Genomic DNA, 17407 nt, shown 5'->3' on the forward strand with positions numbered 1-17407 from the left:
TAGTGGTCTAGTGTTTTTCCTAAGTGAGTACTACAGTCAATGTGTTGATAGAACTTTTGTAGCATTTTCCTCAAATTTGCTTTGTTAAAATCCCCAGCTACAATAAATGCGGCCTCGGGATATGTGGTTTCCAGTTTGCATAAAGTCCAGTGTAGTTCCTTGAGGGCCGTCGTGGTATCGGCTTGAGGGGGAATATACACGGCTGTGACTATAATCGAAGAGAATTCTCTTGGGAGGTAGTATCGTCTGCATTTGATTGTGAGGTATTCTAGTTCGGGTGAACAAAATGACTTGAGTTTCTGTATGTTATCACAATCACACCATGAGTAGTTAATCATGAAACATACACCACCGCTTTTCTTCTTCCCGGAGAGTTCTTTATCCCTGTCTGCGCGATAAACTGAGAACCCAGCTGGCTGTATGGACGGTAACAGTATATCCCGAGAAAGCCATGATTCTGTGAAACAGTCCCTGATGTCGCTCTGGAAGAAGATCATCGCTATGAGTTTGTCTACATTAGCGAGTAATATACTAGGAAGCGGTGGATGGTGTACACGCCTCCTGAGTCGGACTAGAAGCCCACTCCGAATACCTCTTCTCTGCCGGTGGTGAGATAGTAGGAAGATAGAACCAATATGTGCCAGAGATACACCTTTCCAACAGTCAGCCACCATGCTGTTTGGTCTCTCTCTGTCTCCATAGTGTTATGTTAATATTTTTACTTCTATGCTGTTGTAGATTTGGCTCATTGTCATGTCAATGTTGGCCTGTTGACATCGCATACTGGATAAAAATGTACCCCTCTCACACAGTACTGTCTCAGGGCGGAGGGCTGAGATCTTACCAGGGATTACAGCCTGGGTCATTAGCATTGGGTAATTAGACTCCAGCCAGATACCATGTTAATTATATTCTAATTAATACTGTATTAGTCACTAGTTTGTTAGATATTTCAGAGATCCCATTAAAGTAAATGTTGTTTCTGATTTCCATAATCCAGCTCATTCCAAAACATTTATTAAGTTCACAAATTAATCAGTAACAGAATGAAGGGTAATGCTGTCTTGAATTCTCTTTTGTCCTAAACAGCAACAAGTCTTGAGACAACAGATAGAAATACGAACAAGAGAGCTCACTATGTTTTCTCCTGTCAACGTCCACATACTGCCCTAACACAAACACTTTTGAGAGGGCCATTGATTTCTTAAAGGTACATTTGAAGGTCTTTGATCTCATTATTGGAATGTAATCAATATTCATTGACGTGTTTGGCTATCTCTCTGCATCATAGCTCCTTGGGTTCTCAGCAGTGGCAACAGTTACAAATCGTTCCCTAAAATACATCGAGAAAAGGCCACTCATCACAATCTTTAAATTCAACATGACCATTGACACAAATCTAATTGATTCTCTTCACAGAATGGGGAACACTATGTTGGAGCGATTATATAATTACTATAGTGTTCAATAAAAGTCCAAATGTAATGTTTCAACCAACAGGTGACAAAAGTAGGACATTTTGCATGTTTAAATACTATTTCTTTGTTGTCAAACTTGAGTATGCTGGCAGAAGTCCAGTGCAACAGTTTGACAGTGTGCTTGTTAATGTGGAGCCTAAACAGTCAGCACAACCCGATATGAACCACATGGTGGTATTTAACAACACAGGCGCTTGTAACACTGGGCCATATAAACCCCCTCTTTAATAAAAGTCTGTTTTCCCCAGCACTCCTCAGTATGACTTGAGGCTTGCTAGAGGCAGAATATGCAGGCTAACAGGTTCAGCAGGCTAACTCCCACCCATCTTTCCTATGACCAGACTCTTCCTGTATTGGGAAATACACTGTATAATGCAATCAAGCACTTTATATTATTTCTATGTGTGTGTGTGTGTGTGTGTGTGTGTGTGTGTGTGTGTGTGTGTGTGTGTGTGTGTGTGTGTGTGTGTGTGTGTGTGTGTGTGTGTGTGTGTGTGTGTGTGTGTGTGTGTGTGTGTGTGTTGTGTGGGGGTTGTAATAAGATTTCAAAAATCAATAAAGTTATCAGGTCAAACTAGGTCCTTTGTTCATAATGGGTATCAGATGGTGTTTGTGTTAGATTTAAAGTGCGTTAGCATCGGGGGATGGGTACTGGCAGTTTAAATAACACTTCCCTTGGAGACAAAAGTCTGAGATATGGTGGACTTGATGGTTTGGTTTGTCTGGATCAGAACTCAAATAAAGGTTTGAATGGAATGATCGAAAAGGCCCTAGAAGGCCATAATAAGAAGCTTTGGCATTAGCTATATTTAGCCTGCATTACAGAAGCCACGATTCCTGACCTCCCCCACTCTTATTGATCTTCACACACACAGCCTCTATCCCCCTACCCCCTCATCCACACACACACGCGCACACACTCCCCCCAACCAGAATTTGTAAGAAAAGGGACTTCCTGGCAAGTCCAGAGTGACGTGGTGTGTTGAGAGACAGGAAAGGCATCAGCGGGCTACTTTGCATTATAAAAGACTGATTGGATTTAACCCTCCTTCAGCTGCAGAAGAAACACAACCTCTAACGCTGACTGGATAGGATTAGCATGGGGGAGGGAGCAGATACAGTAACCCCTCCCTTCCCAGAAAATACAACACTTTAAGCTGCAATATGTAACTTTTTGTGCGACCCGACCAAATTCACATGGAAATATTAGTTATTAGCCTGTCATTCTCAATGAAAGCAAGTCTAAGAAGCGGTAGATCTGTTCTATGTGTGCTCTTTCTATGCTTCCCGTTCTTAAATTTAGTTTTTGTGTCTTTTAATTTCGGTTTGGTGCACTAGCTTCAAATACAAAATGTTTGGAAAATATATTTCACAGCGGTTTAGATGGTACAATTATTCTCTACACTATACTTGCTTGTTTGGTCACATGAAATTAAATTAGGGGAACTATTCAAATTGTTGCAACCAGGAAATGGCTGAGCGATTTCTGCATAGTGCATCTTTAAGAGACAATAGGAAACATGAGAGAAATGTTCCCAGAGAATTCGTAAAGGGAACAATTCAGATGAAGCTTGCTGATAGTTAAACCACTAGATGAATGATTACAATGACTATCACATACCCATGTGGCTCAGTTGGTAGAGCATGGTGCTTGTGGGTTCAATTCCCACGGGGGACCAGTACAGAAAGAAATTATGAAAATGTATGTGCTCACTACTGTAAATTGCTCTGGATGAGAGTGTCTGCTAGATTACTAAAATGTATAACCATTATCAAACAAGCAGCAAAAAGCTCTTGATCTGGTTGTCCATTCAACATGGTGTCTCTAGAACACTTCCTGGTGGAAACTGTGGTAACACAAGTCATATACTACTCATGTATGAAATAATATGACTGATTCCACATTGGAAAAAAAATCCATACCAAAAAAAAACTCACTGTGTCCCAACAAACAGTACATTGATTTGTAACTCTAACCTGGGAAAGAGAAATGTGACATAATCCCATTGACTGAGAACATTGCAGAGGTCTGAGTCATCTGCAAAGTCTAAGGACATGATAGTTAGTAGGACTGACTGGGTGGATTGGTTTGGGCTGTAAATGAGCAATTTCCATTAACTTACACTAAAGGTATTTGTATCAACATAAAATATTGTAAAGACTCCAATAGTCAGTGAGAGGCAGTACATTAGTTACTTATTATAAGGTGAAACTGTGTTAGGTTTGGGAAGGTAGTCACAGCTGGGCTAACCCAGGGGGTTAAAACTGCCCAGTGAAGCAATCCTAACCTCTCCTCTATCACATAAACAATGCTGACTGGGGACAAAACCTTTTACAGATGGACCACAGACACATACCACAGATCAATACATATGTAACTTCACTCAGCAGGACACAACAACACAATCAACTATACATACCAATACACACAAATACTCTACTACACCCAAATTAAGACACATAATGAAATATATTGAAATACTCTGGAAAAGACTTTGAACAAGATTGTACAATATTGTATTCACTAATTCATAGACATTCATTGATTATTCAACAAAATACAAAAGCATATTTGAAATAACAAATATATCACATGTATAGCTTGGCAAGTATAGCTGCAACAAAAGTAACAAACTGGTCAAAATATAATTACATAATGGGTTTGTAACCAGTCCTTTTTTTCCAAGAAGAAAATAGGAAACAATGAAAATAATTTGACAAAACCATTGTCTAAATTTCATTTAACAAAAAAGCATTCTGTTCATTCAATTTTTCTCAATATCATGTTGTTTGAAATCCTCAGTGGAACAACAACATAATTCATTGATTTATTTATTTTTTAAATCCAGAATGATCCTCATCTATTGCTAAACATATGAAATGAAAACAAAGTGCTTAGCCAAAATGCTAGCGAATCTGATGATGGTAAAAAAGGAAACCAAAATGATTCCCACCAACTAAATGCTAGCCTGTTCTCTCACTTATACATGCATATTTAGGGTTGCATAGAGTATGAGCCATAAAGGCAACAGACCCAACCCCTTTCACTCTCGCATCCTCCCTTACCTTCCCATGTATCCATTTCATGCTTCTCCCAGTTTGCCAGGACGCCATTCAAGCACAGATTCCGCTAAAAAAAGCCACAGGGCATGGGAGCCTTGGCCTCATGACTCTTCTCTCTCTCTCTTGTTCTCCCTCTTGCTCTCTCTCGCTCTGACATACAACCTCCTCCCTCCACAGCCTGCCCTCTCTCTGAGCATAGAGTTCTAAGCCAGCACCACTGGCCACTTTACTGCCTGGTCACATGACCACAGAGTTCAAGCCACGGGGTCACGGCTTGGCTTGAGGTCCAATGACGACTAAGGGTTATCTGAGTGGAACTGATAGTACTATTTTCTCTGTTGTTGAACAATGCTTTCCCTGGCCAAATTAGCCTCCTCTCCCTCTGGCACTTTTCACAGAGGACCAAAGTGCACGTTCAAGCATAAACAGGTTCAAGCTGACAACATACACTGACATTAAGTAATTGAGTCATTTTGTCAATAGAAAACAAATAGAGTTAACCAATCTGTCAGTGCTAGGTATCAAACCAGGAAGAGTGCAAAGGAGGGGAAAAAACAAAGCCTCTAGAAATGGCTTAAAAAGTACAAGATAAGATATGAATGATATTTATCTGTTCCTGCAGGCATATGTTTCCGTCCACAATAATGATCCAACATTTCATGTCACAAATTAACCCCACAGAGCAACATCACAACATTCAGCCACTCATACAGTTCCCCAATGAATTGCTTGGTATAGTGTACTCCTAGAACTAGTTATGTGTGAATTCTTTGGTCATGCCTTACCATCCACTGGGGTTTCCTCCTTCATTCCCTCCAGTGTCCTCTCTAAGAAGCCATGTTATGAAGGGTCCAGTTCTGAACCAGTGGACCACGTACTCTACTGCTATCCTGCTACACTGTACCCTGCTACCCTAATGCTTCTCTCCCCATTACCCTCCTCTCTTAGGATCACCCTTGTCCTGTCCAGTCAGGTCTCAGCCCACCCTCCTGAGCTCCACCCTGCTAACGCTGCAGCCACTTGTTCACTCTCCCACAGCCCCACACAGCCCCACAGTCACACAGCCCACCCCCCATGCCAATGCTAATGACCTACCTAAGTAAGTCACACATAAGAGGCTTTTCACATTCAAATGCCATGGAGGAGAGGGAGAGGCCAAGAGAGCGCTGCAGTAGGGAAGGTGTAAACTTAGCAGTAGGAAGCATGAACAGTATAATTGACCTATCAGCTAACATATCACATTTAAATTCAATTAGAAAACCTAAAACAAACTAACAACAATGAGAAATGCTTTGATGAAGAATGCAAAAACCTTAAAAATGAATTGAGAAACATATCCAACCAAAAACACAGAGACCCAGAAAATATTGGCTTACGCCCTCACTATGTGGAAACACTAAAACAGTACAGAAATACACTAAGAAAAAATAAGTAATAGCATGACAGAAAACTGCTCAATGTGATTTGAAGAATCAAATCACTTCTGGGAAAATTGGAACACACTAAACAAACAACAACATGAAGAGCTACCTATCCAACATGGAGATGTATGGATAAACCACTTCTCCAACCTTTTCAGCCATATAACAAAGAACCAAGAATAAAAACATATACATGATAATTTACAAAACTTAGAGAGTCAGTTATTAAAGACTACCAGAATCCATTGGATTCTCGAATTACATTGGATGAGCTACAGGACAAAATACAAACCTTCAAACCCAAAATGCCTGCGGTGTTGACGGTATACTAAACAAAATGATACAGACCACAAATTCAAATTGGCTATTCTTAAACTCTTCAACATTATCGTCAGTTCTGGTATATTCCACGTATACACCCTGTACACCCTTATTGACAAACAAACAAGCCAAAACAAAAACAAAGTCATGCTTTGTTGATTTCAAAAAAGCTTTTGACTCAATTTGGCATGAGGGTCTGCTATACTATGCTATAATTTGGCATGAGGGTCTGCTATACTATGCTATAATTTGGCATGATGGAAAGTGGTGTTAGAGGAAAAACATAAGACATTATAAAATGTGTGCTTTTAAAATTGGCAACAATCATACACAGTTGAAGTCGGAAGTTTACATACACTTAGGTTGGAGTCATTAAAACTCATTTTTCAACCACTCCACAAATTTCTTGTTAACAAAGTATAGTTTTGGCAAGTCGGTTAGGACATCTACTTTGTGCATGACACAAGTAATTGTTCCAACAATTGTTTACAGACAGATTATTTCACTTATAATTCACTGTATCACAATTCCAGTGGGTCAGAAGATTACATACACTAAGTTGACTGTGCCTTCAAACAGCTTGGGAAATTCCAGAAAACTATGTCATGGCTTTAGAAGCTTCTGATAGGCTAATTGACATAATTTGAATCAATTGGAAGTGTACCTGTGGATGTATTTCAAGGCCTACCTTCAAACTCAGTGCCTCTTTGCTTGACATCATGGCAAAATCTAAAGAAATCAGCCAAGACCTCAGAAAGAAAATGTAGACCTCCACAAGTCTGGTTCATCCTTGGGAGCAATTTCCAAATGCCTGAAGGTACCACGTTCATCTGTACAACCAATAGTGCGCAAGTATAAACACCATGGGATCACGCAGCCGTCATACTGCTCAGGAAGGAGACAAGTTCTGTCTCCTAGAGGTGAACGTACTTTGGTGCGAAAAGTGCAAATCAATCCCAGAACAACAGAAAAGGACCTTGTGAAGATGCTGGAGTAAACAGGTACAAAAGTATCTATATCCACAGTAAAACGAGTCCTATATCGACATAACCTGAAAGGACGCTCAGCAAAGAAGGAGCCACTGCTCCAAAACCGCCATAAAAAAGACAGACTACGGTTTGTAACTGCACATGGGGACAAAGATCATACTTTTTGGAGAAATGTCATCTGGTCTGATGAAACAAAAATAGAACTGTTTGGCCATAATGACCATTGTTATGTTTGGAGGAAAAAGGGGGAGGCTTGCAAGCCAAAGAACACCATCCCAACTGTGAAGTACAGGGGTGGCAGCATCATGTTGTGGGGGTGCTTTGCTGCAGGAGGGACTGGTTCTCTTCACAAAATAGATAGCATCATGAGGAAGGAAGATTATGTCGATATATTGAAGCAACATCTCAAGACATCAGTCAAGAAGTTAAAGCTTGGTCGCAAATAGGTCTTCCAAATTGACAATGACCCCAAGCATACTTCCAAAGTTGTGGCAAAATGGCTTAAGGACAACAAAGTCAAGGTATTGGAGTGGCCATCACAAAGCCCTGACCTCAATCCGAAAGAAAATTTGTGGGCAGAACTGAAAAAGCGTGTGCGAGCAAGGAGGCCTACAAACCCGACTCAGTTACACCAGCTCTGTCAGGAGGAATGGGACAAAATCACCCAACTTATTGTGGGAAGCTTGTGGAAGGCTACCCAAAACATTTGACCTAAGTTAAACAATTTAAAGGCAATGCTACCAAATACTAATTGAATGTATGTAAACTTCTGACCCACTGGGAATGTGATGAAAGAAATAAACGCTGAAATAAATCATTCTCTCTACTATTATTCTGACATTTCACATTCTTAAAATAATGTGGTGATCCTAACTGACTTACGACAGGGAATTTTTACCAGGATTAAATGTCAGGAATTGTGAAAAACTGAGTTTAAATGTATTTGGCTAAGCTGTATGTAAACTTCTGACTTCAACTGTAGATGTATTTCCTCACCATGGGGTGAGACAGAGATGCAGCTTGAGCCCCACCGTCTTCAACATTTACAGAGCATTCGGGAAGTACTTTTTCCACATTTTGTTACATTAGCCTTATTCTAAAACGGATTAATTAAAAAATGTTCCTCATCAATCTACTCAGAATACCCCATAATGAAAGGAAAGGGAAAGGGTAAAAACAGGTAAAAAACCTGGAGTCCGGCTGTGGTAAATTCAATTGATTGGACATGATTTGGTAAGGCACACACCTGTCTATATAAGGTCCCACAGTTGACGGTCCATGTCAGAGCAAAAACCAAGCCATGAGGTCCAAGGGAATTGTCTGTAGAGCTCCGAGACAGGATTGTGTTGAGGCACAGATTTGGGGAAGGGTACAAAAAATGTCTGCTGCATTGAAGGCCCCCAAGAACACAGTGGCCTCCATCATTCTTAAATGGAAGAAGCTTGGAACCACCAAAACTCTTCCTAAACTGAGCAATCACGGGAGAAGGACTTTGGTCAGTGTGGAGTTTGCCAAAAGGTACCTAAAAGACTCTCAAACCATGAGAAACAAGATTCTCCGGTCTGATGAAACCAAGATTGAACTCTTTGGCCTGAACGCCATGCATCACGTCTGGGGGAAACCATGCCCTGCTCATCACCCTGCCAATACCATCCATACGATAAAGCATGGTGGTGGCAGCATCATGCTGTGGGGATGTTTTTCAGCGGCAAGGACTGAGAGATTAGTCAGGATCAAGGGAAAGATGAAAAGAGCAAAGTACAGAGAGATCCTTGATGAAAACCTGCTCCAGAGCACTCAGGATCTCAAACTAGGGTGAAGGTTCACCTTCCAACAGAACAACGACCCTAAGCACACAGGCAAGACGAAGCAGCAGTGGCTTCGGGACAAGTCTCTGAATGTCCTTGAGTGGCACAGCCAGAGCCTGGACTTGAACCCGATTGAACATATCTGAAGAGATCTGAAAATAGCTGTGCAGCGACGCTCCCCATCCAACCTGACAGAGCTTGAGAGTATCTGCAGAGAAGAATGGGAGAAACGCCCCAAATACAGGTCTGCCAAGCTTGTAGAGTCATACCCAAGAAGACTCGAGGCTGTAATCGCTGCTACAGGTGCTTCAACAAAGTACTGAGTAAAGGGTCTGAATACTTATGTAAATGTGTTATCAGTTGTTGTTTTTTTATACATTTGCAAAAAAATCTAAAAACCTGTTTTTGCTTTGTCATTATGGGTTTCTCCCATTCCCATTGTGTGTCATTATGGTTTTCTCCCATTCCCATTGTGTGTAGATTATTTCAACAACAAAAAACAGAGCAAATTGGAACGCTATCCGGGCCTAAACAGAGAGTACACAGTAGCAGAATACGTAACCACTGTGACTGACCTAAAATTAAGAAAATCCTTGACTGTGTACAGACTCAGTGAGCATAGCCTTGCTATTGAGAGAGGTTGCCATTGGCAGACCTGGGTCTCAAGAGAAGACAGGATATGTGCTCACTGTCCACAAAATGAGGTGGAAACTGAGCTGCACTTCCTAACCTCCTGCCAAATGTATGACCACATTAGAGACCACATTTCCCACATATCAAACAGACCCACAAATAATTTGAAAACTAATCCAACATATCTATTAGGCGAAATACCACAATGTGCCGTCACAGCAGCACGATGTGTGGCCCGTTCCCATGAGAAAAGAGCAACCAGTTGAGCACAAACAACATTGTAAATACCACCAATACTTATCTGTTTATATATCTTCCCCCACTATTCCTACTACAATTATTTGCATATTGCTTAAACACTGTACATTGCTGATAATATAACACTAGAAATGTTTTTATATTTTTGAAATATTTTTACTGTTAATTTCTAATTGTTTATTGTTGTTGTTAAATTTGTTTGTTTATTTCACTTGCTTTGACAATGGAAACACATTTTCCATTACAATAAAGCCTCTTTGAATTGAATTAAGAGACAGAGAGACACACACAGAGAGAGCGAGAGAGAGAGAGAGCTGTTACAGGCTTTGGTTTTTCCATTTATATTTTGAGGTTGGACGTTAGCACGCTGGGTGCAACGATTGGTGTCAACTCGTTAGTCAGTATGTGTTACACCTGAGCTGGCTTGTCATCTCAATAGTCAGAAGGTGTTTCCCTTATTTAAGAGCGGCTGGCCCAGTGCTCCAGTTGGCTTGAGCTATTTGGAGGGTTAACACATTTAGTTGGCGTTTTCTATTTTGATTTGTAAAAAACAATCCTTGATCTGATCTTCCCAGTTTTAATTTTGCTGCACTTTTTAGTTTGTTGCCTGTCTTTAAATTTGGTGTTGATTTTATTTTGTTTGCCTCTTCTTGGGCAAATTTAGTGGGCGTTCATGCTGGGTGTATTTTAGGGCCCAGATATTTGAGTGTTCAAAATACACTTCTGTGTTAGAGTTTCTTTCATTGACATCCACCCAAAGGGGTTATAAGATTGGTGGAATCATTTTGAAAATTACATAAACACACAGGCTAATACAATTTTAAAAAGCCATTGACTTTAAGTTGGAAGCGTTTGTGGAAACCCCCATTAATGTCTTTCAGAACCCATCCTAGAATCCCACTTGTTTAATTTCGATTGTTGTTACTTACTCTTTGTTAGTTCCCCCTTCTGTTTGAGCGACAATTTTTGGTTTCTTGCTGGAGAACTTAACAGGTGGAATACAAGGACAGAGAAATGTAGATCTTATCATGTGTAGATGGGGTTGTCAGTGACCATTGTTACCTCCTAGTAGTAGTAGTAGTAGTATCAGTCATGGTAGTAGTTCTAGTAGTAGCAGTAGTAGTATAAGTATAGTAATAGTACTAGTATCAGTTATAGTAATAGTAGTAGTAATACGTCGTCGTATCAGTCAGTATCAAGAACTTACTTGAATCATCTACCCTGGGCTCTTTCTAAAATTCAGACCCAATTTTCAGGCTACCCAAGTGGAAATGCCGGCGTTACAGAGGCAAGAGAGACTCAGAGAGATCCTGGCAAAGGCAAAAACGTCCACCTCTTCCCTCCATTCTACTGGCCAACGTACAGTCACTTGATAATAAGATGGATAACCGCCGATCGCGGATTTGCTACCAATGGGACTCTAGAAACTGCAATATTCTCTGCTTTTCTGAAACATGGCTCTCGGACAAGATACACATGGCTATCAAACTCGATGAAGTCTTCATTCACCATGCGGACAGGACAGTGGAGTCAGGGAAATCGAGAGGGGGAGTTTGCCTTTTCATCAACAACAACTACTGTGCTGACTTGAGCGCTGTGGAAGTGTCATTGTTCACCCGTCTTGGAATACCTGATGGTCAAATGCCGACCCTTCTACCTCCCATGGGAGTTTTCAGTTGTTATCGTGACTGTTGTATACATTCCACCCTAGGACAAGAAAAATAACAAGCTGGCATTAGGAAATGTATCGGCGTTGTCTCCACAGTGAAGGTCCGCTGCTTCCCCAATCAAAAGCCCTGGATTAACACAGAGGTTGGCGCTAAACTTAAGCACAGGGCTACCGCACTCAGGACTATCGCAGACAACCCCGAGGCTACGGCTGAGGACAGGAACAAGTACAAGAAGTCCCACTATGACCTCCGCAGAGTCATGAAACGAGCAAAAGGACAATATAGGAATAAGGTGAAATCCTATTACATAGGCTCCAACACCCATCGCATGTGGCAGAGGCTACCGTCTATTACCGATTACAAAGGAAGACCCAGCCGTGATCTGCCCAACGATGCCTCTCTACCAGACGAAATCAATGCATTTATGCACACTTCGACAATAACAACACTGTGCCGGGTGTGAGGGCCGCCACCGACCCAGAAGACTGGGCGATCCCGCCCTGTGAGGCCGACGTGAGTAAGGTCTTTAATCAGGTCAACACCCGCAAAGCCCGACGGTATTCCAGGACTTGTTCTCAGAGCGAGCATGCGCAGAACAGCTGGCAGGCATATTCACTGTAACTTTCAACCTCTCCTTGACCCAGTCTGTAATCCCCACATCTTTTAAGATCACCACCATCTACCACCCTCTAGCACTCACATCCGTAATTATTAAGTGCTTTGACAGGCTGGTCATGGCACACATCAACTCCATCATCCAAGACACCCTAGACCCACTCCAATTTGCATACCACCCCAACAGATCCATAGACGACGCAATTTCAATTGCACTCCACACTGCCCTCACCCACCCACTCCACACTGCCCTCACCCACCCACTCCACACTGCCCTCACCCACCCACTCCACACTGCCCTCACCCACCCACTCCACACTGCCCTCACCCACCCACTCCACACTGCCCTCACCCACCTGTATAAAATTCCTTTTATTAAGCAAAGCAGTCGGCACAGGTGCATCAATTCTGTCACCAACAGGCTCCTGAACAGCTTCAATCCCCAAGCCATAAGTCTGCTAAATAGCTGACAAAATGGCTACACGGACTATCTGAGTTGATCCTTGTATTTTATTTTATCTTTATGCACACTCACTCACGCACACAAACACTCAGTTCATCACTTGCTCACACACATAATATGCACATATATTGACACTGACTCTACACACAAGCACAACCACTCACATACAATGATCATATACGCTGCTGCTACTCGGTTCATCATATATTCATCATATATCTCGATTCCCAGTCACCATATCTACCTCCGTCACTCCAGGATCCCTGCACATTGTAAATATGGTACTGGAACAGACTGACCATGTATATAGTATGCTTACTTACTTTCTCGTGTTCTTCCTATTTTTTATTTTTTATTTACTGTGTGTTTTAGTTCTACCATATGATAAGTTTTATATTACATTGTTATTGATTGCTGCATTATTGGGTTTAGAGCTTGCAAGGCATTTCACTGTACCTGTGCATGTGACATTAAAACTTCAAACTTGAAATCAGTCGTAGTAATAATATACAGTGGTGGAAAGAGTATACAATTGTTATACTTGAGTAAAAGTATAGATACCTTAATAGAAAGTTACTCAAGTAAAAGTGAAAGTCAGCTAGTAAAATACTACTTGAGTAAAAGTCTAAAAGTATTTGGTTTTAAATATACTTAAGTATCAAAAGTAAAAAACACTTAAAATTCCTTATTTTAAGCAAAGCAGACGGCACCATTTTCTTGTTTTTAAAATGTTCAGATAGCCAGGGTCACACTCCAACACTCAGACATTACTACAGATAGCCAGGGTCACACTCCAACACTCAGACATTACTACAGATAGCCAGGGTCACACTCCAACACTCAGACATTACTACAGATAGCCAGGAGCACACTCCAACACTCAGACATTTCTACAGATAGCCAGGGTCACACTCCAACACTCAGACATTACTACAGATAGCCAGGGTCACATTCCAACACTCAGACATTACTACAGATAGCCAGGGTCACACTCCAACACTCAGACATTACTACAGATAGCCAGGGTCACACTCCAACACTCAGACATTACTACAGATAGCCAGGGTCACACTCCAACACTCAGACATTACTACAGATAGCCAGGGTCACACTCCAACACTCAGACATTACTACAGATAGCCAGGGTCACACTCCAACACTCAGACATTACTACAGATAGCCAGGGTCACACTCCAACACTCAGACATTACTACAGATAGCCAGGGGTACACTCCAACACTCAGACATTATTACAGATAGCCAGGGTCACACTCCAACACTCAGACATTATTACAGATAGCCAGGGTCACACTCCAACACTCAGACATTACTACAGATAGCCAGGAGCACACTCCAACACTCAGACATTACTACAGATAGCCAGGGTCACACTCCAACACTCAGACATTACTACAGATAGCCAGGGTCACACTCCAACACTCAAACATTACTACAGATAGCCAGGGTCACACTCCAACACTCAGACATTACTACAGATAGCCAGGGTCACACTCCAACACTCAGACATTACTACAGATAGCCAGGGTCACACTCCAACACTCAGACATTACTACAGATAGCCAGGGTCACACTCCAACACTCAGACATTACTTACAAATTATGCATTTGTGCTTAGTGAGTCCACCAAGCCAGAGGCAGTAAAAAAGTAAAAAGTACAATATTCTCTTTAGGAATGTAGTGAAGTAAAAGTAAAAGTTGTCAAAAATATAAATAGTGAAGTACAGATTCCCCCAAAAATGACTTAAGTAGTACTTTAATGTATTCTTACCTAAGTACTTTACACTACTGGTAATATAGCAGCTTGCTGATTCATCGACAGACCTGCTCTAGTAGTGTAATAGCCAAAGACAAGTCTCGCCGTCTCCAAGATTACTTTACAGTAAAACCCTAAAGAGTCTCACGCCATATGTCACTGTGTCAAGGTTACTCCACAGGGACTTTACTGTATATTAAATCTATGTTTATATGGACTAACCACAACTGCTATTCAGTAAAATGTTGCTTGTTTGTGTTATTGCACTTTGATTTCGTATGATAGAAATACGGAGATTGTTAGTCATGCTGTCAATGCACCATTCTACACTTTAATAGGATATACTTGGCACAGGCAGATGCCATACTGTATGTTTTTGGCAAATCTGTACTTCTGAGGGAAATGTCCTATGTTTACATGTTTTGAAGGGCATAACCTCAGTTTGTCAATGCTAATAGGAAACCAAGCCTGATGATGATGAGTGGGGAGCTCGGCCATGAGAACTGGCCATATGTCATCCTTGACCTTAGTACCTTCACCCCCCCCCCCCCTCCCCCCCACGCACACGGTGAAGATGAACAGCATAATCAGCAATTTTGCCTTTAACTTTGAAGTCACAGGAGACGGCGGGGATAATGTTGCCTGCAATTTACTTGGCTAGTTATTAGGGCGATGTGGAGAGGCATTATGACTGTTCTACAACAGGTCAGGTCAGGTAGAGGCTATCTCTACATGTCTCATGGATGTCCCAGGCCTTGTTTATGGCTTCTGTTCCCTGTATCTTTGCTAAATCCCAAACAGCCCTGCTTTATCTGGTTAAACAATGAGGGAGGTTATATATGTGGCCCACTGTCTGCTCTTGCACAACAGGCTGAGCACACAGAGAGAGAACACTGGCTGGGGGACATCAGTGGTTTCTGTCACATAACATCAGTTGAATCCCAGTTGACTACTTGTGTAATTTTTAGCTTATTTCTTAAAAACTATTCAAATGTTTGAGGGAATGTTCACAACTTTATCTAAGGAGATGAATAGAAATAACCATAAGAAATATATGAGAAGTGTATTCATTAGGGGTGATACCACTAAACAAAGGCCAGGACGCAACAATAGTGATCATGTAAAGCTGTTTTCTGAAATGTTAATTTAATCAAATGTCAATTGGAAAGAGCTTATTGTTCGTTTTTTTTTGCATTTCCCTGAACAGAGTAACAAAGGGTAGTATTTAGTTTGTTGCTCCTCCCTCCCCTCCCCCTCCCTTTCCTGTTTGGCCAAGCATACTGGCAAATTCCTTTTGAGTTGGGAGGCAATGACTATCCTGTATAACAGGAATAGACATACCCCTTTTTCTTTCTCAATAACCCCTACCTCTACACATAAACCACAAACACCCAATATAAAATATTCACAACTTCAAACCACATTCATATGGAGAAGACTATAGATTCTGTATCCCAAAAAGTCACAGCCCATTGTAATAGAGCAAGTTGACACAACCAATGAGACATAACCCACTCTACACCGCAAACACATCTACAGTTAATCTCTCTCTTTAAAAGCACACAACAAATATGTTCCTTCTCTAAGCAATGGCATACAGCATAATGGTGATATAAATTGTGAGTCAGTAAGATAGATAGTGAAGGATAGGGGTGTGAAGTGAGCTTGCCTTAATGAGGGCTGACCTCACTCTCCAACAGGCTCCGGGGTCACGTCCACCCCCAAAGATTAGTTTCCCGTTTTAATGGCACAAGTACAGTGAAATGCCTTTCTTGCAAGCTCTAAAACCCAACAATGCAATTATCAATATAAATGTAGTACAAAAAAATTACATAAAGTAGAACAAAACCACGATAAATAAAAATAAGAAATAAGAAGAACACGAGAAAGTAAAAAGCTATATGCAGGGTCAGTTCCAATACCATATTTACAATGTGCATGACAGAGGTACATACACCACATGTCCAAAAGTATGTGGACACCTGCTCATCAAATATCTCATTCCAAAATGATGGACGTTAAAATGGAGTTGGTCCGCCCATTGCTGCTATAACAGCCTCCACTCTTCTGGGAAGGCTTTCCACTAGATGTTGGAACATTGCTGCAGGGAATTGCTTCCATTCAGCCACAAGAGTGTTAGTGAGGTCGGGCACTGATATTGGGTGATTAGGCATGGCACGAAGTCGGCGATCCAATTAATCCCAAAGGTGTTCGATGAGGTTGAAGTCAGGGCTATGTGCAGGCCAGTCAAGTTCTTCTACACCGATCTCAAAAAAACATTTCTGTGCGGACCTCGCTTTTTGCACGGGGGAATTGTCATGCTGAAACAGGAAAGGGCCTTCCCCAAACTATTGCCACAAAGTTGGAAGCACAGAATCGTCTAGAATATCATTGTATGCTGTAGCATTAAGATTTCTCTTCACTGGAACTAAGGGGCCTCGCCTGAACGATGAAAAACAGACCCAGACCGTTATTCCTCCTCCACCAAACTTTACAGTTGGCACTATGCATTGGGGCAGGTAGCGTTCTCCTGGCATCTGCCAAACCCAGATTAGTCTGCCAGATGGTGAGGTGTGACTCATCACTACAGAGAACGCATTTCCACTGCTCCAGAGGCCAATGGTGGCGAGCTTCATACTACTCCAGCCGCTTGGAATTGTGCATTTAGCAGTCTTAGCATAGAAACGGGTCAGGAGCCTGTTGGTGTCAGAACTGATGCACCGGTACCGCTTGCCGTGTGGAAGCAGAGAGAACAGTCTACGGCTTGGGTGGATAGAGTCTTTAATAATTTTCCGGGAATTCCTATCACACCGCCTGATATAAAGGTCCTGGATGGCAGGTAGCTCAGCCCCAGTGATGTACTGGGCTGTCTGCACCACCCTCTGTAGCACCATGTAATCGAGGGCGGTGCTGT

The 17407-nt window shown here is 41.7% G+C and overlaps 1 protein-coding gene across 2 annotated transcripts in view; it reads right to left on the reverse strand.

Annotated features, from left to right (window-relative positions):
* Positions 1–17407, reverse strand: part of LOC129826136 (nuclear receptor subfamily 6 group A member 1-A-like) — a 110175-nt gene that overhangs the window by 21388 nt on the left and 71380 nt on the right. Inside the window, exon 1 of one of the 2 annotated variants that reach the window (XM_055886495.1) lies at positions 4545–4737. The exons of the other annotated variant lie outside the window; for it this stretch is intronic. Coding sequence (XP_055742470.1) covers positions 4545–4560 — 16 coding nt within the window. The 5' untranslated portion in view covers positions 4561–4737. Of the gene's footprint in view, positions 1–4544; positions 4738–17407 lie in introns of those variants that run through there. 2 annotated transcript variants of the gene reach the window in all.

The sequence above is a fragment of the Salvelinus fontinalis genome, chromosome 28, assembly GCF_029448725.1.
Source record: "Salvelinus fontinalis isolate EN_2023a chromosome 28, ASM2944872v1, whole genome shotgun sequence".
NCBI lineage: Eukaryota > Metazoa > Chordata > Actinopteri > Salmoniformes > Salmonidae > Salvelinus > Salvelinus fontinalis.